Source organism: Silurus aristotelis, assembly GCF_946808225.1.
Source record: "Silurus aristotelis genome assembly, chromosome: 1".
NCBI lineage: Eukaryota > Metazoa > Chordata > Actinopteri > Siluriformes > Siluridae > Silurus > Silurus aristotelis.
Window position 1 is genome coordinate 37,786,472 of NC_139574.1, and position 25,821 is coordinate 37,812,292.

General features: G+C 41.2%; 2 protein-coding genes across 2 annotated transcripts in view; one reads left to right on the forward strand and one right to left on the reverse strand.

Annotated features, from left to right (window-relative positions):
- Positions 1-25,821, forward strand: part of LOC310724284 (uncharacterized protein) — a 699,798-nt gene that overhangs the window by 603,090 nt on the left and 70,887 nt on the right. The gene's annotated exons all lie outside the window — the stretch shown is intronic.
- LOC310733639 (uncharacterized protein) lies at positions 14,212-19,056 on the reverse strand. Its single transcript, XM_083555057.1, has 2 exons — positions 18,934-19,056; positions 14,212-16,563 (listed from the first exon to the last, which is right to left on the reverse strand). The coding sequence occupies exon 2, from the start codon at positions 15,445-15,447 to the stop codon at positions 14,527-14,529; it is 921 nt and encodes a 306-aa protein (XP_083411183.1). The 5' UTR covers positions 15,448-16,563; positions 18,934-19,056; the 3' UTR covers positions 14,212-14,526.

Here is a 25,821-nt window from a genome sequence, read left to right on the forward strand (position 1 = left end):
CTGCTGGGAAAGGCGGTGAAGAACCCTATAAGGTGGACTAACGACTGTGAGACAGCTTTCGTCACCCTGAAGGAAAGAATGTGTGCAGAGCCTGTCCTACGCAGTCCAGACTTCACACAGCGGTTCACCGTCCAGGTTGATGCATCTACGGTGGGCATTGGAGCAGTCTTGACCCAGGGTGAGGAAGGCAACCAGAGACCAGTCGCCTTTCTGAGTCGGAAACTGCTGCCACGTGAAACCCGGTACTTCACTATTGAAAAGGAATGCCTGGCAATCAAGTGGGCCCTGGAGAGTCTGAAGTACTATCTGCTAGGAAGAGAATTCACCCTGGAAACAGACCACAGAGCATTAACCTGGATCCACACCATGAAGGACCACAATGCTCGGGTGACCAGGTGGTACCTTTCCTTGCAGTCGTACAACTTCCGAATCAGACATCGTCCAGGGAAACAGAACCTGACTGCTGACTACCTGTCTCGCCACCCGGCAAGCTCGCGGCTTGCAGAGGGGGAAGGTGATGTGACAGAGTGAACTGTCCCTATGGTCAGCATGACAATACACACTATACTTTCACTTCTCCTCTGTTTCTTGCTCCAGCGCTGTGGGTGCACACACACGCTGGTAGCACACCGCTCACACACACACACACACACACACACACTCGCTTCATTCTTTCATCTCTCATCCCGGACAATAAGCGCACACACACACACACACACACACACACACACAAACGGAAGGACTTCCTAAAACTTTGTGTACTCACCTGTTTGTTGCGTCGGTCTTCCGGGTTGAGCTTGGATGGCAGCCAACCGGAGCGCTGAATAGCGGCTGGCTTTAAAGTGCCAGCGCTACGTCGCGCATGTGCGGCAAAACCGGAAGTTGGCAAATTTATGTTGATGGGACATGTTTTTTTGTGGGTGATTATTATTATTATTGACATTGTTGGAATTTTCGTTATCATTATTATTGTTATTATTAGTGTTGTTATTGATGTACAACACTATATTTATGCACTATATTGATATTTATATTGTTATTAAGCCCTAGCTACAAAATTACCAAAACCCTTTGGGTGAAATGGTTGAGTCCAAGGGGAGGGGCTAACACTTTATAAACCAGTCTCCCAAGTCAATTGGGGGGAGTTGTAGGAGTGGTGCATTGTGGAGAGGACGAGGTCTGAGAAGCACTGTAGTGAATGCACATGAGCAGGTGCACCTATTTTGTATACAGATTTCTTTACTTTCATCCTAAGTGTCTTTGTTTTGTTATTTTGCCACTTTTTCTTTCATGGGGTATTGTATATAATTTGGACTTTGCACTTGAGCACGCTGTAAATAAACACCACTTTACACGGAACATCACAGCGAGTATTGCCATCATTTGGGTAGAAGGCGAACCCGTAAGGCCGCTCTACCACAGGCACAAACTTCATTTTATAGGTTGTTTTCTTGTTCATTTTAAGGAAAAACATTGTTTTTTCCTTAATTAAAAACTTTTTCTTTTACAGTAAAACATTGACTCCAGCACCAGATTTAACCGTAGAAACAACAATGACAATGCCTGCCAACCGTAAAACAACATGTTTTACCCCTCATTTTACGGTGGAATTCTGGCAACCCCAGCGTTTTACCCTAGAACAGGGGTCACCAACCTTTTTGAAACTGAGAGCTGCTTCTTGGGTACCGATTAATGTGAAGGGCTACCAGTTTGATACACACAGTTTTCAGTTTGATCTGAAATAACAAATTTGCTCAATTTACCTTTTATTATATGTTATTATTAAAAATGAATGATATTCATCTATGTGAAGACACTGATCATGTTAATGATTTCTCACAATAATTATCATCAATGATTTAACAAAGTAGGAAACAGTTATTTTTAGAAAAGCGGGCTACTCATGTGGTCCTTGCGGGCTACCTGTATTTTAACAATACGAAGTTATGACCATCAGTTTGAACTGTTTCTGTTTTAAGTGTGAGGAAAAGTTTTTCTTTGTGGATTAATGAATGCAAATGTATCAAGACGAAAGAACTTTTAACTATAAAATTCAATTCTTTACTTTTACCTAATTATAATAAACAATATCACGTTTATTTTTTTGGAATGTGATTATGCAAAAGATGGATAGAAATATAATTAGTGAGATAGATGGACAGAGGTTGGGAGAAATAGAGAGAGAAAATTACATGGAGAGAAAATTATAAAGAGAGAGAGAGGGAGAGAGTGAGAGGGAGAGAGTGGCTCTTAAAGATCCCTTTGGGTTCTATAAATCAGGTGTAGTTGGATTTGGACTGGTGACTCGTTTGACAGAATCTGCAGGTATTGTTATCTTTAGCCAACAGGGTACCGGTGGAAATTGGGCTAATTTTGGCCGAAGGAGGAGAGGAAGACGTCTACAGAGACAGCAGGGAAAGAAGAAGTGTAGGAAAGTGGAGTTTCAGGTTGGTACTTTAAATGTTGGTACTATGACTGGTAAAGGGAGAGAGGGAGCTGATATGATGGAGAGGAGAAAGGTAGATATGTTGTGTGTTTAGGAGACCAAGTGAAAAGGGCCTTACTTGCCCAGGAACATTGGAGGTGTTTAAACTGTTCTATCATGGTGTGGATGGAAAGAGAAATGGTTTAGGGGTGATTCTGAAGGAGGAGTTTAGTAAGAGTGTAGTGGAGGTGAAAAGAGTTTCTGATAGGGTGATGAACGTGAAGCTGGAAGTTTAGGGGGTGATGATAAATATTATCAATGCTAGTTAGTTAGTAATGTCTGTGATGCATAATGTGATGTATAATTCTATAGCTGTAGCATCATAATGATGTTATTAAGAGGGGGATTGGGACTGAAGACCTGCCACTGTATAAACTATTAGAGACAAGTAACACTGTGCAGATCTACTGTGCATTTTATTTATTTATGTACAATGTTATAAATATAATCTATTAAAAATATTTATAAAGAGATCACATTTTTAGGCTTTATGTGATGGAGGAAGCTGATCTAAGGCACTTGGTGACGGCTGAGGAAACGCACTTGAATGTGATCTTGTTCTGCGTGTGTGTGTGTGTGTGTGTGTGAGAGCGAGAGAGAGAAAGAGAGTGACCAGGATGGTCACAGGCAGAGGGCAGGGCATCTAGGTGTTATGTCACAGTAGGACGCCTCTAAATAAGTCAGATCATGCTTTTGTTTCTCATTTGTGAATTTACTCATTGTAAGTAAAGAGACACTGAAATGGAGCTCTTTAGAAGATTTAGAAAAAAATTTTAACGCAGGAGAATAAACAGTTTGCTGTAGAGGAGAAGCTGAAACACATGCAGAAAGTAGTAACAGATTTGGAAGCTTTTATTAGTCTGATGATAGAGAAGAGCATAAAAGAGAAAAAGAAGCAAACAACTTTCTGGTAAAGATGGTGCAAGAGCTGGAGGCTACTTTGGCTTCTGAGTGAAAGCAGCGGTACCAAGACATAAATGAGAGAAACGGCACACCTTCAGAGCTGGGGGACAGAACAAAAACAACTAGAGGAACATGTTGCTCAGCTTAAGTTCATTTTGGAACTGACCACCATGGAGCTCCAGTCTTCTCTGAAAATCAATGATAAACTTGAGAAAACTGTAGAATGTGAGAGAGAGCTGGAGGAGAACAAAAGAAAGTGGAGGAACATGTTGCTCAGCTTAAGGCCACTTTAGAACAGACCACCATGGAGCTCCAGGATACTCAGAATCACTGTGAGAAAGTGAATAGTGCAGAACATGAGAGACAGAGAGCGGTTGGAGAACATGTTCCTCAGCTGGACACTATTTTAAAAAATGAGAAAAAGTGGGAGGAGGAAAGAGTGGAGGCCAAACTAGACATGGAGGAGAAGAACATCTTACAGCTTCTAACCATCAGAGTGCTCCAGGATACTCTGAATCATTGTGAGGAAGAGAAGAATAGTGCAGAGCAAGAGAGAGATCATTTGATGAGAGACAGAGAGCGGCTGGAGGAACGTGTTGTTTAGTTGGAGGCCACTTTGTTAAATGAGACAAAGAAATGGGAGGATGAAAGAGGGGGCCAAAAGAGAAGCAGTGGGTGGACATGAGAAAGTATTAAAAGATGTAGTTGAACCTAGAGACCTGCACAGGACGTATTTTTCAGTCCCACTCCCTCAAAATATGTTATTTTCTCCAGTGTCTCACAAAAACTCAACTGCTTCTTCCTGCTGCTCTGCTTTTTTTTTTGTTTGTTTCACTTGCTTCCTTTTCGAATATAAATAAAGAAACGAAAAATACAGACTTTTTTTATTTAAATTTTGACTGTCAATGATGAAAATGGACATGAATAAGGAACTTTTCAGAACCTGGAACATCAACTAAATAATATATTAAAAAAATTGTGGAATGTGATGGTGAGACGCCGCTGATTACATATTTAGTGAATTTTTATTTAAGATTTGGGTTGGATTTTATACGAAGGTGTTTATGAACCAACTATCACTCAGTACAAACCCAAATAACCTGCAGGATTTCATCTTCATGATCACAATACTTCAAACAAAACATCTACAGTACATACAGGATTCAGGGCCATTTTTCAATATTTATATGTTAAGGTAATTTTGTATTATTTATATCAGGAGTCTTTAACGACTTTGTGCATATGTTTAAAAAATGACCATGTTACTGTATGTACAATGATACTAATTGTGTTCACGTATTACAAACAGTTTATTAGGAACTGTGGGAACACATCATATAAACAGAATGTAGAATCACTAAAAGCATTTTAAATGAGATTCATTTGTCTGTTTTGTGTACATACAGGATTCAGGGCCATTTTTCTAGATTGATATTTGAAGATAATTTTGTATTAAAAAATATTTTGCAGTGTGTTTGTGATTTAAGTGCTTTGGGACTCATGTGTCCAGTTGGTCATGTGACCAGAGTGATGCTACAGAATCATAATTCTAGTATCTCCTTGACAACCACCAAACAAACAAACAGCAGCAAGAAGCAGCAGCGAATAGCAGCAACTAAGAAAAATTACAACCTCTCTTCTATTGAACATTTCTTCATACAGGTACCTGGTAAGTCATCTAAATAATTATAGCAGAATATTGTACATTATTTAGTAGAAGACTCGAAAAGTAAAAAGCAATTATTTAGCGACATTAGCATGGGTAACTAGCCGGCTAGCTAAGCTTAGCTTTTATAGTTTAGCTTTTTAAATTAATCCAACAAATTGACCTAATAATTAGTATAGCTCTTATTAGATACAATGAAGTAGCTTAATTTAACCTAATTAGCCCATATTTTAATCAAACTCATGTAACCTGTTTACTCCAAGTATAATTAACATAATATACTAATAAATAGAGTAGAATAGGGTCAGACTGGGACTACAATTTTAATAATCCTTGCAGCCGTGGAATGTTTTATCTGTTGTGGAATTCCTTGTCATTGTTTAGACAATACGTACAGCTCCCAGTGTATAAAATTACAGGTGAAGAGTCTTCTACAGAAAACATCTCCACAGATATGGATCAAAACATCTATGTGGATTTGGATGGAGGTATTATGGCCCTAGTCAACGAGAAAAAATTACTGTAACAAATGTTTCCTTATAACTAAAAGCACTAAACCCTTTCTACGCTTCAATTCTGATCCTTTGATAATATCGTATATAAATCATGTTGTTGTTGTGTGTATTTTATGCTGTGTGCAGGAACATGGCAGCTGGTGAACAAAGGAGGCTTCTGCAAGATATGCGTCTGCATCAAGGCACGTGTGCGTACATCGAAGCATGTGCTGAGGGCTATCACTTCAACTTTCTCACCTCTAGAGCTACCTGCGATGCTTGTATTTTCCTTGTTCTTCAAAAGCATTGCCTGTGGTGCCTGGAGCAGCCCACCTGTCCTTTAGGTAAACAGTGCCATTATTTTCCCCGTAAATGGTTCAGGTTTCCTCCAGAAAAGGACGAATTTGTTTGGGAAACTGATGCGGACCGTTTCAGACCGGTGATCGACATTCTGCACCATGCTGACATGTTCTCTCCAGATGGAATGTGGCTAGATTCCATCCAGAACTCTGTCTATGATCTTCCTGCAGGACTTCAGCTGATCACCCGTATCTTTCATGTGCGTAGGGTTATTACCCTTGCCCAATCGTTTGGAGTTCCTGCACGCTCGCTGGTTGCTCCGAGAACTCACAGATTTCTCTTCACGGAATTCGTCATGCAAAGCACCTTTGTAACGTACTACACCATCACCTTCTGTGGCTATGTTCTATGGACAACTGAACCAGCAAAACATCGTGATTGGAATTGTCGTCCTATCCTTTGTCGCAAATTTCACACAATCAGAACAGACTCAATGGTAATCTCATCGAGTCGTCACGGTGGTGGTTTGAGGTTTCACGATGAGGTGTGGTCTTCACTGAAGTCTCACAGTTCTATAACTGCTCTCCTGCCGCACTGGATCAGACGACTATCGCCCATTCCAGTAAAAAAAAAAGAAAAAAGAGAGAAAAAAAAGGCAAGTTAGTCTGGACATCAAGGACAGGAACTGAAAGCTAAACCTCTCCATGTCCAATAATAATGAATAAAATCAATAAAAATCTAAAATATTAAATCACTTGTTTATTGAAGTGTTCAACATCATTTAAATCCTGATTCTAAATCAGTGTTTCTCAACTGGAAGATGCTTTTAAGCTAAATAATAAAAATCCACATGATAAACTTTTGGGAAAATGTGACAAAAGTAAAATTGCACAATTATTAATAGATGAAGTTAAACCATGATTTTTGTCTTTCTTTCAAACTCCGTATGACCTCCTCATCGATTCTTGCATCTTGTTGATATCCCTCTTGTGGGGCAGGGGGCTGTGGCTCGGGGTCATAATGCTGAGGGGGAGGGAGGTCAGGAGGGAGAGGGAAACTGGTCCTCAGTGCCACATTGTGCAAAACACCACACACCCTGATAATCTTACACACATTTTCCGGGTGGTATTCAGCGTATTTAAATCCCATTTAAAATGCTTTCAGTGAATCTACATTCTGTTTCTATGAAGTGTTTCAACAGTTTGCATGTTAATTGGCTGTATGGTGCATTAAAGAGCATTTTAGGTGAATTTATGAACCCCATCTGGCTGTAAAAGACACGTGTCCAAATACTTTTGACCACACAGTGTGTATCAGCTGAAAAACAGCAGCTTCGGATCAGTCGCGTTTCAACTGGGATTCAATCTGAAATATTACTTTTAATTTTTATTATATGAAATATTTCATATTATATATTTGATATTATTACAGACAACCAATCAGATTTCACTTCCTGACAATGTCTGAGCCAATGATGTTTGCAGATTTAGAACTCTAGCCCGTTGGCCCCGCCCGCTGTTTTGTGATCTGTGTTTGTACTTATAGACATGGTTAAAAACATCAGAAATAACACTTTGGCATTCAAAACATTACAAAATAATCTAATTCAATAAATTAATTTTAATAACTCAATCCATTCAGTTTTGTTTGGTTCATTAATTTCTACTCTGTAGATTCAGTTCAAGTAACTCGGTTCAAAAGAGTTCGGTTCAATAAATTCATTTAAAAATAATAAGGTCCAGAAGAGTCGGTTCACTAGTTTCGGTTCAATTGAGTCTGAATCGAAAGATTCACTGGTAAATGACTCGGTTCCACAGTTCTAACAAAATCTGTAACATAAAACATTCTGTCTCCTTAAAAATATTTCTTTCAGCAGAAAAAAACCCTGACCTGCATATATACAGGCGATAATCAGTTCCCAAACATCTCAACATTCACTGTTTCTAGTTCAATAACAGAACAAATAGCATTCGTACAGTTCAGAGTCTGATTTGAGATTTGATCAAGTTTACATTTTATTCTAACAACATGTTTGATTGAGTTCTTGCATGTAGATGATACTTTTAATAAATTTAGTACTAACTTCATGCAGGTTCTCAACATAAAGCCTGGATTTTATAAAAACTCTTTGACAAAATAAATTGTTTTAAAGTTATTAAATATGTACTTGTTATTTCTACATTATTCATTAAAATTATTTTAATCAGCTTCATTGAATTTCTGTTTCATTTATTTATATCACAAAAATTCAGCTTAAAAATTAAACATGAACCCCCTGTATGTAAAACAGTAAACAGTTTAAGTTTAAGACGGTTTAATATTATCAAGAAAAATATCTATAATATAATTATTAATATTGATGATAATATTAATATTAATAATAATAATAATAATAATAATAACTGCAGTTGGTTCTCAGATTTCAGTCTTACACTGCCCTCTAGTGGCTCTGTCAGGACTTTCTTTTTACTTAAATATGTACAAATATTATTAATCGTTTTTGTTGTCTAGTTATATCAAGTTGAGGAGTCTCCCCCGTGTGGATGGAGGAGGAACTGCTACTGTTTAGAGCCTGATTTGAGGTCAGATCAAGTTGAGTCCTTACAGTAAGTTTGATTGAGTTTTACATGTAAATGGTACATTTAATAAATTTAGTACCACCTTCACGCAGGTTCTCAGCATAAATAGTGAATTTTCTAAAAACATTTTTGGACAAAATAAATGTTATTAAATCTGTACTCGTCTTTTCTGGATCATTTAGTTTATTACATTAATATTAATCAGCTTTATTTAACTTGAATTTCATTTATTTATATTGCACTTATACACAAAAAACGTCTAGAGCTTCACCACTACATCACTCAAATACTACTGCCATGTGTAATCTTCTAATAAACCCTAATAGTGACATGGTGTTGTATAAATAATAGTAAATGTGAATATTCCTTTCAGATAAAAGTCATAAAGTGCATTTTAGGTGAATTTATAAGCCACATCTGGCTTGAAAAGACCGGTGTCCAAATACTTTTGACTACACAGTGTGTATCAGCTGAAAAAGCAGCAGCTTCGGATCAGTCGCTTTTCCACTGGGATTCAATCTAAAATATTACTTTTGATCATATGAATTATTTTATATTATATATTATATATTTGAATACAGATCATTGGACAAGACACCTGTCAGTCAAGATATACAGGTGAATAACAGGTGTCTCCTCCAATGATCGGTAAGTTTACATTCACAAACGATACCTACCTTTTCCGGTTTGTCTGACTTGTCGTTGTGTTTTCGGATTTGTTAATTTGTTTTTGAATTTGTTATTTTGTCTTCAGATTTGTTCGTTTGTTTTTGGATTTATTTTGTTTTTGGATTTGTTTTGTTTTTGCATTTGTTATTTTGTTTTAGGATTTGTTAATGTGTTTTGCACTTCTCAGCCACTGTACTAATTTGGTAATGTTTGTTTATAACTTGACTTTTTATGTAAAATTCCCTTTAAAAGTGTAGTACAATGTAATTCATAATATAATAAATAATATGTTATATTATGTAATTCATAATATAATAAATAATGTAAGTGAGGGGGAGTGGTAGCTCCAGTGGTTAAGGCGCTGGGTTGCCGATCGGAAGGTCTGGGGTTCAAGCCCCGGTATCGCCAGGCTGCCACTCTTGGGCCCGTGAGCAAGGCCCTTAACCCTCTATGCTCCGGGGGTCCCTTACGAGGGAAAAATCAAGGTCCGTGATGTCGGAGTGACGTGGGGCCGCCTTCCCGTGGGCTCACCACCTGCAGGAGGGACCGTAAGGGACGGTGCTGTGAGGATTTGGCAGCAGTCGAAGGCGGGGTATGCCTGCTTAGACTGCTGCCCCCGCGACCCGAATTACGGATAAGCGGGAGAAAATGAATGAATGAATGAATTAATAAATAATGTAGAAATAACAAGTACAGATTTAATAACATTAAAACAATTGATTTTGTCAAAAGGTTTTTATAAAATCCAGTCTTTATGTTGAGAAACTGCATGAAGTTAGTATTAAATTTATTAAAAGTATCATCTACATGCAAGAACTCAATCAAACATGTTGTTAGAATAAAATGTAAACTTGATTAAATCTCAAATCAGACTCTGAACTGTACGAATGCTATTTGTTCTGTTATTGAACTAGAAACAGTGAATGTTGAGATGTTTGGGAACTGATTATCGTCTGTATATATGCAGGTCAGGGTTTTTTTTTATGCTGGAACACCGTTCATTACAATGAGACGATGATGTAAGATGATGAGCCAAACCACGGAGACGAAGCTGACTGAAGTGAACCCCTCAAACTAACCCAGGAACAGAGAAGGAACTTTCTGACCAGCTGCTGGTTTTGCACAAACAGAACAAAAGTTTCTTTTTCTTGACAGAGACTGCTGAAAGAAATATTTTTAAGGAGACAGAATGTTTTATGTTATAGATTTTGTTAGAACTGTGGAATCGAGTCATTTACCAGTGAATCTTTCGATTCAGACTCAATTGAACCGAAACCAGTGAACCGACTCTTCTGGACCTTATTATTTTTAAATGAATTTATTGAACCGAACTCTTTTGAACCAAGTTACTTGAACTGAATCTACAGAGTAGAAATTAATGAACCAAACAAAACTGAATGGATTGAGTTATTAAAATTAATTTATTAAATTAAATTATTTTGTAATGTTTTGAATGCCAAAGTGTGATTTCTGATGTTTTTAACTAACTGAGTTTGTTAAAAGTTTTATTTTAACAGTAGATGTTATAAGGCTGCATTATAACTAAACTTTACATTTTTAGTTATGATTTAAATGAAGTCCAACACTTTAATAAAAGAAACAAAACACAACAAAATGTGAAATATTACATTTTTATTAAACATTACAATAATTATAGATTTTTACTTTATTATATGTAAGACATGTGCTCACATGCTGAATCTAAACCTGCCCAGAGCTTTACAGATTTTTGCTCTCCAGTGCTGCCATTTCCTGTTCCTCAGGAATTATTGAGGAAGTTGTAAGGATGGTCAGATCTTTCCATGAGGTCAAACCCCGAGAACTGCCATGCAACAGAACATTAAACTTTCTAATCTGAGGAAAAGATCTCTTTAATTTAAGAAGAGGAAAACATCTGTTCAGCAGCCCTCTCACCCATCCTTGAACCCCTCTTTCCCTCCTGGGGATATGACCGGGTCATGGAAAGATAATTAAGAAGTAGCTGGAATTTAAGCTACTATACTTGCATACTGCATTTATTATAATTTAAGAATGTATGAATTTTAACTTTTGTTTGGTATCATTTTAAAGGTCTCAGTGCGATTGAAAATATGATCTCAGTACAATATCAGTAGAACAGACCAAAAATAAAGATCTCAGGTTTGGGGAAAATTCTGTCCTACTGATGTGAGATTTGTCCCGGAGAAGATCTTTATCAGGTGTTAGTTTTTTGTTTTTGTATTTTTTACCACAGGAGGTTTTTGGTTTTTAGGTCACCTCCAGTCCCAACTAACTAACTAACTGACTGACTGACTGACTGACTGACTGACTGACTGACTATCTATCTATCTATCTATCTATCTATCTATCTATCTATCTATCTATCTATCTATCTATCTATCTATCTATCTATCTATCTATCTATCTATCTATCTATTTAAATGTAGAAGAAATTAAAAATAGCTCCTACAGTGAAATAAATTGTTTTTATTGTCATTTTAATCATATGCTGTACAGTTGGTGCAGTACACAGTAAAACAAAACAATATTGCTTAAGGACCGAAGTGATCCATAATACAAGACAAAATGACACAAAGCAACACAGAACTAAAATCTAAGTAAGATGTAAGGTGCCCACCCAATGGCCCAATGACGGAATCCACTGGTGTGGGTGAAGGTATGCTGCGTGTTAGTCTTTCGCGTGGCTGTAAAAGATTACTGAAATGGATTGCACTTTGTTACATGAATCTAATTTTTTTTACCTCTAATCTGACTTGAATTTATAATAAAGATTTAACTTGAATATCTCTAATTTAAGATGATCACCTTATTGGTTGCATTCCGTCTTTTCAGTTAATCATTCGTTATGGTCCTGGAGTCGCTTAGAACCTTGTGCTTGGCTAACGATACCTGCTCAAGGAGGCACATTGGCCAGTCCGAATCTTAGTCAGAGGATATAACGGTAAACTAATAGTCTTTAAGTAGGCCTCTCAATGCTTGCTCGTGCATAAAGAATAATGTATTTAGCCACTTAGTTATAACTTGCTAAATCAGTGATAGTCAGAAATCAGAAGGTCTCAGACGTTGTGCTCTATGCTCCATCCGTTCATGAGCCTTCAGTTTGTACTATCCTGGTCGTAGATTTGCGGTAACACCAGGCTACATAATCAACTAGATATAAATGATTTCAGGAAGATTCAGAGTTAATCAAGAATTTTACATTTATTTGCCAGGCAATAATCAATAAACAAATGTCACATCTAAAACAAATAATAGAAGCATGAAATGATCAGTAAAAACCAAATATTTTAACAATGCCGTTTACTAAAAAAATTTTAAAGAATCACTGTACCTGGCAATAGAGACACACAGAGAAGTTCTGACTACAGAATGCTTGTTTCGCCAAATTTCCTTAAATACCGAAACCATCGTAAACACTTGTAAATTCAAAGTGATAAAAGCTTTGCAAACCCTTTCTTGGGACAGGATGTGACCTTATAAACCAAATGTTACCTAGAACACCTGGTAAGGATCTTCTCCGGGGCAACCCTTATGTCAGCAGGACAGAATTTCCAATCACACTGAGACCTTTAAAATTATACCAAACATGTGAAGGTAAAATGTATACATTCCAAAATTGTAATTATTACAATATGCAAGAAAAGTAGCTTGAATTCCGGGACGCTCTAACCCAGCCAACATTTTCATGTGGGCCCTATGTGGGTTTTTTGATGGGCTGTCACTTGGGCCCTGCATGGGCAACCCAAATGGGGCCCAGAGAAATTTGTCCATCGGCTTCACATGGGCCCCATGTGTGTTAGCCCAGAGGGGCGACTGATGGGTCCATGGTGGGCTCTAAGTGGGGCCTGTATAGGTGTTCTTTATATGGGCCCATTTGGGTCCCAAATAGGTGTTAAAAACAGGGCCAAAGTGGGCTACAAAAAGGACCCTTATGGGGCCCACATGACTTAATCAAGGGTCAACCCACAAAAGGCCCCTTTATGGGGTTGTTACGGGACCACAGTGGGTGAGAATTGGGTTCCATTTATAAATTTCATGATTGATTTCTGTGGGTGAACTTAATGTTTACTTAATCTTACTATGGAAAATCCACTGTCAAACCATTTCAAACCTCAGTTACAATGTAAAACTGTGCCTGACCAAACAAAGAACTAATATTAGTTGATTTTATGTGCAGCTCTATGATTAAAATTACATGGTTAAGTATTTGAACTGTGCAAAATAAATGACTCTTAGAATGTGTAAATCACATTTAATTTAAATTAATTCAATTAAAAAAACCAGGAAACAGGAATAACAGAATTACCCATGTAAAATAGTTCACTGGTGGGTCTATGCCGATTCCTCAGCTGCACACCTACAAAACAGTAAAGAAAGAGAAGACAGAAAAGGCAATTTAGTACATTTTAAAATATTACCATTCACAGCAGCATCTAAAAAAACATGCATCAATATAATTAAGACATACCCTAGAATCTCATCAGTGAATTGTTCCCACCTCTGCCTCACACAGTAATAACTTATGCCGGGGGACCAGTCACAGAATCCAAAACGTATGAATGTAACAATTAAAATATCAACCTTGCATCTGAACTTGACTCTTAAACGAATATTTGGCTTTTGCCAAAATCCAGTGATTGAACAATGATTCTGATCAGCTGAAAGATGTAAGTCACACCTCGGATAACGGTGGCCCAGAAAGTTCAACGCACTGCAACTGAAGAAAACATATGCAAATAGAAAAAACACCAGCAAATTAAGAAAACATCATAAGTTAAACAACACGAGCTGCAAATCCTCACAATGCAACTAAATACAGAAACGTCCTGCAAATCCTCACAACACAACCAATTCATTCACACTGGTTGTTTTGTGAGGATTTGCAGCGTGTTTCTGTGTTTGGTTGTGTTATGAGGATTTGCAGCTCGTGTTGTTTAACTTATGATGTTTTCTTAATTTGCTGGTGTTTTTTGTATTTGCATATGTTTTCTTCAGTTGCAGTGCGTTGAACTTTCTGGGCCACCGTGATCCGAGGTGTGACTTATATCTTTCAGCTGATCAGAATGAATCAGAATGAAAGTTTGCAGCACGTGTTGTCAAACTGATAACATTGTTCTCTTTCATCATCTCGTGTTCGAGATCCACCTATGGGAAGGGCATCCGTACCTGACCTCTGCAGAAGCATCCAATTGCACCAAGTCTGGCTTGACAAACAGGAGCGCGTGCCCAATGGCAGGTAAGGCAACGCCCCTTACCCGAGTGCATAAGGCACCTGCACGCGCTACCTCTCCTCAGTTAACATTCGCTTCTCGCGACTTCTGCAATCCTTCCTCACAGCTTCCTGGTTTCTTGGACTGCACTTTTTTTTTTGTCTTCAGGAGGACATATCGTCTGATCAGCCTCCGCCGGACGTGCCCGTCCTCAGCCAGGTTAGCTTTGCGAGCCGCCCACGCTTGCATTCCTTTTTTCTTTTTTCTTCACAACCGGAGTAGCCGGTTGTCCACCGGCTACTCCGGTGGACAACCTATCGCGGGCCTGCCAGACCGCGTGCGGCGCACTCATCGCCGCGAGTGATTTCCATCCCTTCTGTGTTGTCTGCATGGGTCTCAAGCATGCGCAAGAAGCTATTGACCTCCCGGAGAACTGTAGCCATTGCCTGGCGCTCCCAAAAAAGCTCCTGCGTCGCAGACTCAAAACGGCCGCTTCGCAGTGTGTCGATTTTGAGCTCTCCGACTCAGAGGGGGAAAAAGGCGACACCGCTGCGCACTCAGGGGCCTCCCGCGGTGCAATTTCCTCTGACTGGGCCGACTTGTGTCCTTCCCCGTTCGAGGATTTACTACCGGTCGACAACCGTCTCCTGAAGGACCGACAGGTTCCGGGAATGAGATCGAGGCGGACCTTCTCGACGGCTTGGATGACGAGTACGCCATCCCGTCCTCCGCGGCCCCTCAGGCTCCCCCCGCCCCATCTCAATCGGTTTTGCTGGAGCTTTGTGAACGGGCTGCCGCGAGGCTCAGCATCGAATGGCCGGCTCTCCTGAATGCTTCGGATCAGGAGAGAGACGTATATGACGGCAAGCTTCTGGGACCTCCTTCCGGCCCGAGAAAGCAGCTTCTTCCCGTCCTCCCTGCATGTGCTAAACACATGAGATATTGCTGGGGAGATCCGCTCAACCTGAAACACGGTCTTGCTGGGCTGGAAGTTAAAGATATGGCGAGTCTCGGGATGGGCGATCCCCCGGTTATCAAGCCTTCCATCGCCAGACACCTCAACCCATCTCAGGGCGGGCTGCTCGCCCCACCCAAGCCCGTCCTCCCGGGTAAAATGGATCGTTTCTCCGCATCGATTCATCAGGCATCGTATAAAGCCTCAGCTCTCGCTATACGAGCTCTTAATGTCTCCTAGCTGTTGGCCGCGTATCAGGCCGAACTCCTGCTCGATTTGGGTCAACAACTGGAGAAAGGGTCACCATCGCCCGATCTCTGGAAGGAGGTCGTCTCGGTCAATGACCTTGTTCTCCGTAATGCCTGTCAGGCTGTCCAAGCGAGCGGGCGTTCTATGGCTTTATCGGTGGTCGGAGAACGTGCACTGTGGCTCAATCTATCCGTTCTCCCTGATAGTGAGAAACGTCGCATCGCAGGAGCGCCGATTGAACCCGGCCAAGCTCTTTTTGTCCCGGCTGTGGCCCTGATGCAGCAACGATGCGATGATAAAAAGAAGGAGGACGAGGCGTTCAAATTGTGTCTTCCTAGGAAGCAGGCGCAGCATCAGACACCATCTGTGCGGCCATCTAACACTTCTGCTGCGGGACGCCATCCCCACTACACTGGCAGAAATTACAGACCCCGCGGGAAACCACCGGCTCAGCAGAGCGGGCCACCTCCCCCGCCTGCTAAGCCCTGGGGTAAGATGTCCTTCGCTGCAGCCGCGGCGAGGAAACCCCCCAACCCCGCCCCTTCGGGTCCTAAACGAAAGCGGCCGACCTGATGCTCGGCCACAGGGGGTTTTCGTTCCACGTTCATGGGCGACCAGCCCTCCGGACACTTGTTCTTCCCTCCAAGTTCACCCGTCTAAAAAACTGAGGTTCTCCTTCAGCGAGGTCAGCCCCCCCTCACCGGCGAGTATCACTCTCTGTTCCGCACAGGCTTCACTGTTCCCCGTGCCGTCCAGAGTGCGTTTCCCCGTTCCAGTGGGGAAAGATGTGAGATTAAGTGCAGAAGCAGTGTCACCAAACACTCCCCTTCACTCTCTTCTCACAAATTTAATAAAGGCTACGGCCCCAGTTTTTCACAAAAAAACACAAAAAATACAAAAAATATCAATAAATCTGACGAATCCAATGAATTCGTCTCTGGGAGAGAATTTTTCCCCAGATCCCCGCATGTCGTCTCTAGTTTGGCCACTAGATGGTGCCATTGCACCATTAATGAGCGATCCGGCCGGATCGGCTCTCGGCATTTCACCGGGCTGTGTGGGAACGCTCGGGAGTCACGTGACAGGCTGGCTGTCTGTCTCATCCCCCGATTGGGTGATTCACACAGTCACGAGGGGTTACAGACTTCAGTTTGCCAATACACCCCCGCGGTTCAACAGAGTGGTATGGTCCTATACGGACGAGAGCTCCGCTCACGTTCTGAAAGACGAAATCTCATCTCTTCTCGAGAAGAGAGCAATTTGAGTTGTATCCCCGCATCTAAGCAATCAGGGTTTTTACTCTCGCTATTTACTGGTCCCGTAAAAAGACGGTTCTCTCCGTCCTATTCTGGATCTCAGAGTGTTGAACAAACATTTAAGGAAATACAATTTCAGAATGTTATCACACGGCCCGCTCATACGTTTAATAAAGCAGAACGATTGGTTTTGCTCGATCGATCTGATCTATGCTTTTTTCCACATAAGCATCTATCCTCCGCACATGAAATTCCTTCGTTTCGCCTACCAAGGCGTGTGTTACGAATTCATGGTCCTTCCGTTCGGGCTCGCTCTGAGTCCGAGGACGTTCTGTCTGTGTGTGGAGGCGGGACTTGCGCCGTTGAGATCAGCGGGTACCAGAATCCTCACATACATAGACGATTGGCTTATTATAGCCGATTCAAGAGAGAAAGTGATTCAAAACACTGCCCGTGTGCTCTCTCACATCGCTGCGCTCGGTTTCAGAGTCAATGTGAACAAGAGCAACTTCACTCCCCCTCAGGAGGTCATATTCTTGAAAGTGGTAACGACAGATGCCTCTTTAACGGGGTGGGGAGCCACACAGGAGGGCAGATCAGTGAACGGTGTATGGCCAAACTTACTTCATTCAGCCCATATAAATTATTTGGAGCTCCTCACTGTGTTGAAAGCTCTAAAGCATTTTTTGCCTTGCCTGCAGGGGCATCATGTGCTGGTGCGCTGCGACAATACGACAGCTGTGGCACATATCAACCGTCAAGGCGGCATGCGCTCCTCCAAGCTTCATGCTCTAGCTTACAGGTTGCTGGTATGGAGCGCACGGCATTTCCTGTCGTTACAGGCGACTCACGTCCCGGGCATTTTAAACAGGGGCGCAGACCTTCTGTCGAGAGGAAACCCACTCTACGGAGAATGGCGGCTCCAACCTCAGATAGTGAGGCTGCTATGGGAGAGGTTCGGCCAGGCAACCGTCGATCTCTTCGCCTCGCGCGAAAACGCCCACTGTCCTATGTTCTTCTCGCTTCGGGACGAGGACGCGCCCCTCGGCGAAGACGCGCTGGCTCACCCGTGGCCCAGCACGCTGCTCTACGCTTTCCCTCCTCTCTGCCTGATAACCCCGACCTTGGCCAGGGTCGCGGTGCAGGGTTTGTCTCTGATCCTCATAGCTCCCAGGTGGCCCAAGGCAGGAGATAATTCCTCTTTTATATGCAGAGCCTTGGCCCCTCCCCTTGCGCACAGACCTCCTGGCCCAAGCGAATGGGGAAATCTATCATCCTCACCCAGACAGGGTGGCTCTATGGGCCTGGCCCATAAAGGGGCGAATTTAAACACTTTGGGGCTTTCCCCACGTGTTATTGCCACGATTCAGAACGCCAGGGCCTCTTTCACACGTTCTCTCTATGATTGCAAGTGGCGTGTGTTTGAGGATGGGTGCGAGAAACACCAGCTCGTCTCATATCTGAGCTCAGTTTCTGACATTCTGGGTTTTTTGCGGGACCTTATCGATCGTGGTAGAACTTTTTCGACGATTAAGGTCTATTTAGCGGCTATCGCCGCATGTCACGTCGGGTTCGGCAAAACTACGGTGGGTCAGCACCCCCTTATCCGTAGATTCATGAAGGGCGTGCGCCGCTCCATCCCGATCACCAAAAGTGTAGTCCCAGATTGGGATCTATCCAGCACGGGTGCTGGGGGTGCTGGCCCGACAACCTTTTGAGCCACTGGGGGATATCTACCTCAGGCTTCTGTCCTTCAAGACGGCTCTGCTTCTGGCTTTTGCTTCCGCCAAACGTGTCAGTGATTTGCATGCGCTCTCGGTTCATTCCTCGTGCACCAAATTCTCGTTTAATGGAGATAAATGGAGATAATGGAGATAACCCGGCCTTCATGCCTAAATGCTTCCCAGCTTTCACTGGTGAGGTGATTGAGCTCTCTGCCTTTCATCCTCCCCCTTTTTCCTCTGCGGAGGACCAGAGGCTGAATGTTTTGTGCCCTGTGCGTGCCCTACCAGCTCTTCATCTCGTGGGCCCCGCCGAACACAGGGAATCCCATCTCTAAGCAACGTCTCTCTCGCTGGCTGGTAGAGGCCATCTCCTTAGCGTATGAATCTAGGGGCATGCAGCCCCCAGGTGGCCTTAGAGCGCACTCCACTAGAGGCGTGGCTACTTCTTGGGCTCTGTTCGGGGGAGTTCCCTTGCAGGACATTTGTGCCGCTGTGAGCTGGTCCTCTCCACACACCTTTGTTAGGTACTACCGGCTTGATGTTACCCGAACCCCGGTAGCTCATGCAGTCCTAAGTGTGGGCTCTTCGTAGCCACATGCTACTAGGCCTGCACTCCTTTCAACCCCGTCTGCCCGGCCTAGTGATGTATGTTTTAGGCGCATAAGCTCCCTTTTTTCCTGACACCTTGGTTGGCCCATTCACATGTCTATGAACATGTTCTCCTTCCACATGTCGTGGTTTTTTATTCATGGCTGGTTTTTTATCCCCAGCAGTATGTTAATTTTTATGCTTTGTGACGTGCCATGCACCACCCGTTTGGCTGTCCTCTGGCTTACAGGGCCTCGCTATGAGTGTATTGGGCAACCGGGGATTTGTCTATATCTCCCATAGGTGGATCTCGAACACGAGATGATGAAAAAGAACAATAGGTTACTTTCGTAACCCTGGTTCTCTGAAACATTGAGTGGAGAGATCCACCAAGTTTGCCCCGCTTGTTGCACGAGAAGGGAATATGCTCACTGAGGAGAGGTAGCGCTGTCAAGCCAGACTTGATGCAATTGGATGCTTCTGCAGAGGTCAGGTACGGATGCCCTTCCCATAGGTGGATCTCTCCACTCGATGTTTCAGAGAACCGGGGTTATGAAAGTAACCTATTGTTTTTTATTTATTTTTAGGCAAAAACAGTGATCGGGATAAAATATTATTAATTGTGCAGCCCTAGCTATAGGTTATATGACTTACACTTCCGGCTGTATTGCCCTCTGATCATGGTCCCGCTGGGCTCTCAAAGCACGGTTGCCTTCTGTCTCTTGCATTTGTGAACCATTTACCAAGCACTTTCTCCAGCTCTTTCTTACTGACAGTATTTAGCAAAGAGTTCTGCTTCAGGCTTCCTGTTAAGCAAAAAAATAATATAAAGTAGAGCATGCTACTGCATCAACCAGGGCACAATCCATTATTTGTATGCATGCAAGTTACATGAGCATAAGACTATCAGTCAAAAAAAAAAAGACAAAAAAAAGACAAAAAATCACAAGGTCACAATTCAAATTCAATTCAAAAATCACAATCCACCATTTGCCCAAACTGTTAACTGATCTGACTGACTTTATGAACGCCGCAAAATGACGTTTATTATCTTTAATGTAATCATAATGTATCATATTTTTAGTAATGTTTAGAAATGATATAAATATGAACTTTTTTTATCACCTCTACCTATTTTACCTAAATCACATTCAAATAATGTTAAGTATTGTCACAATCTCCTCAGAGCTTTTCTTTGTGTATTGTATATACACATGTTATAAAGGTAGTGAAAGAGAAAGATTACTCCACAGTGCTTTTACTGTTTCACCCTCCTGTTATCATGAGGAAACTATATGGAGAAAACACGGGTGAAAATGGTTTGAAAAGTCATTATTTCCACATAGTGGAATGTCCTAGTTATCTGCTAATCGTTAAGAATATTCAGTTTTCCACAGGTGTTTATCTCTGAGGTAAACCAGTTCACTCTCCACACTTACCTTCTTTATATCGTGCCTGTAACTTTAATTACCACAAATCTTTCAGAAGTATACATTAAATTAAATTTCTTACCGTGACAGAGATGTCAGGTTATCCAGGTCAGGTCAGGTCAGGTCAGGTCAGGTCAGGTCAGGTGATCAGTGGTAGTGAGTGATGACCGTTTCTTCAGAATGAGAAGGCGGGAACACAGGAGCCAATGGGAGACTCTGTGAGCTGCACAAGCGATTTTTTCTTTTTTTTTTTAACTAAAGGTTATTTACTATATACTATGTTATTGTTAATATATAAAATTGGTGTTTCGATCATATAAAACACACAAAAAACATATCAATTGAATTTATCATCAATTGAATAATATAGCTAAATATATAGCTAAAAATACTCTGTGACTGAGGAAACAAAAGTTGCACTTTTTGGAAGATGTGTGTCCCGTTACGTCTGGTGTAAAAGTAACACCGCATTTGAGAAAAAGAACATCATACCAACAGTGAAATATTGTGGTGGTAGTGTGATGGTCTGGGGCAGTTTTGCTGCTTCAGGACCTGGAAGACTTGCTGTGATCAATGAAACCATGAATTCTGCTGTTTACCAAAAAAATTCTGAAGGAGAATCTGTTCTTGACCTCAAGCTTGTGATGGGTTAAAAGTCACATGTCTAATGAGTTTTAACACGTTCTTACTCCCAACTCATCACATATGGACGCTTGGTCAGGATCCTCTGGAGTCACATTTTGACGCACTGGGTATCCCTTTAGTGTCATTTTTCAACATGCAGGGATTCCCACAGACTTCTGTAGATCTCTGAACCGAAACCTGCATCATTGTATGGAGATCCCATGCGATTTTCCACTCGGTAAGTAGAACAGTTCATTAATATAATTGGGAACAATTCAATGTTCAGGGGTCACCAACATGATGCCCGCGGACACCAGGTAGTCCGCACGGACCACATGAGTAGCCCGCTTTTCTAAAAATAACTGTTTCCTACTTTGTTAAATCATTGTTGATAATTATTGTGAGACATCATTAACATGATCAATGTCTTCACATAGATGAATATCATTGATTATTAATAATAACATATAGTAAAAGGTAAATTGAGCAAATTTGTTATTCACATTAATCGGTACCCAAGAAGCAGCTCTCAGTTTCAAAAAGGTTGGTGACCCCTGGTGTAGGTCATCTAGGGTTAGGGTGTAGGTCATCTGCCAACACTGATGAATAAAAATTGGTAAAAATGTGAGGTGTTCAATTCTGAATTCTAAATATTTTTTTTTTCTCTCATCAGATCCTTCAGATTTGCCAGCTTTGAACATTCCTCTTTTATTTTAATCCCCCCACCACACACACACACACACACACAAAATAGCAAAAGGCACTTTTAAGAGCCACGTCTGTCTTGTTAACCTGCTTTCTCTCTCTCTCTCTCTCTCTCTCTCTCTCTCTCTCTCTCTCTCTCTCTCTCTCTCTCTCTCTCTCTCTCTCTGTCTCTCTCTCTCTCACACTGTTTACATCTGTATATGTCATATCTGTCTATCTTTCTGTTTCTCCTAAAATGTCAAAAAATAAAAGACAAAGTGGTGTCACTGGATAGGCAGTGGGGACAGTCCGTCATGAAAAGCAGAAATGCTGGGTGTATAATTGATTCTGCCCGTATTGCGGTAAGTAAAAATGCTAGTTTTTCACGTGTTATTTAAAGTGTTTATGATTGTCATATAGTGAATATTATAGACTAGTACCAGTATGATGTGGCCTTTATAAACCTATTTACCTTAGTCTTCTTTGTATGAAATAAAACTTATCTTTATGTTTAAGTTGTGTTAAAGAGAAACAATAAGTTGTGTTCTCTGTCAAATAATGAATCAGTCATGTTGGCAATGGTAAAACTTTTTCTCAAGTCAAATGTTCTCTTTTCTCAAATAATAAACTTTATGAAACTGATGAAGGCTCATTTTCTTGCATTGCACTCCATTGAATGACCTTAAAATAAAATTGCTTTATACAGAATGATTGCACTTAATAATGCAGTGGGTTTAACTAATGTGTATGTGTAATTTTTAACTGCTTTTGTTCATTTCAGGTGCCGAAACTTGAGGCAGTGGGTTACAAGCCTATTTTATTTATTGGCAAACAAGATAAAAAGAATTCAAATAGGTGGGTTGCAGACATAATCACCCATCAGCTCCCCACTCCTGTCACAATAATTATTTTAAATAAGATGAGGACAGCGTATGAATTTATCTTGACTAAGGGTAGGAGCAAGATTTTTGTTCAGAAATAATAATTAGTATTTAAAATACATGTTTTTTTGTTTGTTGATATGTACAGATATAAAATGTATGTAAACTTGTATTAAGGCAACCTCCACAGCACAGCAGCTGAACAATGACATCTCCATAGCAAAGCAGCACAAAAGCCCCAGTCAGGAGCAGTGCAACAATTCCATTTTGGAGTCGGAGAGCCTCGCGGTGGAGCAGTCAGAGAGCCTCGCGGTGGAGCAGTCAGAGAGCCTCGCCGTGGAGCAGTCGGAGAGCCTCACGGTGGAGCAGTCGTAGAGCCTCACGGTGGAGCAGTCGGAGAGCCTCACGGTGGAGCAATCGGAGAGCCTCACGGTGGAGCAGTCAGAGAGCCTCAACGTGGAGCAGTCAAAGAGCCTCACTGTGGAGCCGCCAGAGAGCCTCACCGTGGAGAGCCGGAAAGCCTTACAAAGAAGTCTGAGACTATATATACACTCAACCTTGTTTCTCTCTCTTCCCCATGTTCTCCAAATTCTCTCTCTCCTAGCTCCTCTACTACTTCCTCAGCTGTTCTAACTTCACACTCTTCTTCTCCTCCACCTTCACTGCCATGTTCTAGGTCTTTGCAACAGAGGAGGAAAAGCACCTTCTGCCACCCCTGTCTCTCCTCCATCTTTTATCACCACAGATCTCTCCCTTTCACAGTCTTGTTCTCCAACTGCTCCCTCTTCCACCTCCCAGTCCTTGAGTCAGGAGGGGTCATATGTGAAGAAGGGAAGAAAAGGGAAGTTTTTTGGCAGTGGTGTACTTTAATCCACACTATTAATAAATTTGCTCTCAGACAAAGCTGACTTCATGCAAATTAGATTTATTCGGGTCATCAGGTTATCGGTGGGCTGTGGTTAAGTGTGTGTGTGTGTGTGTGTGTGTGTGTGTGTGTGTGTGTGTGTGTGTGTGTGTGTGTGTGTGTGTGTGTGTGTCCACTGGTTGCCTTGCACTGTGTGGTAAGTCGTGTTTCATAAAAAATTTAACTCCATTGCAATGCTAAGTAGTCTATTTCATGACCAATATGATGTTGGCAAAGTTTAAATGGTGTCTTGCAAGCAGCATGGAGAAAGCTCCCTGGTCGTGTAGTTGATCATGGCAGGAATAAAAGCTTCAATAAAAGCTTCTTGACTTGACTTGACTTTTAATCATCCTCTGAGGTAGATAGAAAACTGATGCAAATTTTTGCTAGGACATGGGTGATGGTCAGTAGTCTGTACTAAAACTCGAAGACTAAGACTGAATTTCAATCAATTATTTTGGATACAAATGGGAGAATGATCTACCTCCTGGTGTGGATTAATATATGTAGTTATTAGCAAGAGCCCATAATTTTGTGATTTTGTGAGACCTGTGTTCTAAACTCTACTAGATGATGTAATAATACATACATCAAAACTCAAATTAATAAACTTGCATCTTATTATTTAGGTTTTGGCCCAAAAATTGCTTCCAATAGTGTCTTGCAATGAAGACCAGAACATTGACAGTAGTGGTGATAAAATGGATGAGGAAGATTAGAGTAGTGAGAAGGAGAAGAGCAGTATTAAATATGAAGAACAGGAGAACAATGATGAATAGAAGTGGAAGCAAGATGCAGTCACTATCCTTATCCCTGTGTCTGTACAACTTATAGATCTGCATGGAATGCAACATGACAACATGCTGAAATCTACATTTCTACATTTATTCAGTATTCTGCAAGTCATAGCCCCTTTTCAGCTAATCCAAGAGTGTTTCTTAAACAGTTAAATAGACAGGTTTAATGCCACTTTAACAAATATAAAAAAATAGACTTGAACTCGATCTTTATAATCTTGATTTTTGTTCTGTGTTCCAATAACGTGCACTTATGATACTTTGCAGTGGCAAAACTTGGGATGACACCTGGGAGCCTGCCAGCGAGTCCCAGCATCCCAGCGTCTCCAAATACCAACCAGCTTTCAGAATGTCAATTTTGAGGGTTTTGTCGTTGTTGTTCTTGTTGTTTTTTGTTATTGCTGTACTTCATTAAAGTTTTTGTACAGTGCATACACTCTTTTAGTATTTTTTTTTAGTTGTCATTTTAAACACCTTTTGCATGTTTTCTGAACTGCGTAACAGCCAGGTGGTGTAACATGGAGAGGACATGCTACAAAAACATGCTGTTATAATGGTTTTCCCAAAGACATGGTTTTAATGATTTTTGCAGAGCAGTTTTATTATGGCTTAGTTTACATGAAAACCAGGCTCGTCCATCGGATTGCCAGACAGTGAAGCGTGATTAGTCACTCCAGAGAACAAGTCTTCACTGCTCTAGAATCCAGTGGTGGCATGCTTTACATCACTGCATCCCATGCTTTGCATTGCACTTGCTGATGTAAGGCTTGGATCCAGCTGCTCAACCATGAAGCTCTCTGTGCACTGTTCTTGAGCTAATCTGAAGGCCACATGAAGTTTGTAGGACTGTAGCTATTGACCCTCTTAAAGTTAATGACCTCTGTGCACTATGTGTCTCAGCATCCTCTGACCCGCTTTATGGTTTTACATGTTCTAACACTTCGTGGCTGAGTTGCTGTCGTTCCCAGTCGCTTTCACTTTGTTATAACACCTTTAACAGTTTACTGTGGAATGTTTAGTAGTGAGGAAATATCACGACTGAACTTATTGCACAGGTGGCATCCTGTCACGGTACCATGCTGGAATTCACTGAGCTCCTGAGATCAACCCATTCTTTCACAAATGTTCGTAAAAGCAGTCTGCATAATTGAAACACCTGAATAGCAAAACAGCAATAAATGAACTTGCATTTCATTCAACTTGCATTTCATTCATTCAACTTGAATTTCACTTGCTGTACATATGATATATATTTATCTGCACTTTTGCACGATTGCTACATTTTGCACTTCTGGTAGACGCCAAACTGCATTTCTTTGCTGTGTACCTGTACAATGCAATGACAAAGTTAGTTAGTTCGTTCGTTCGTTCGTTCGTTCGTTCTATCTATCTATCTATCTATCTATCTATCTATCTATCTATC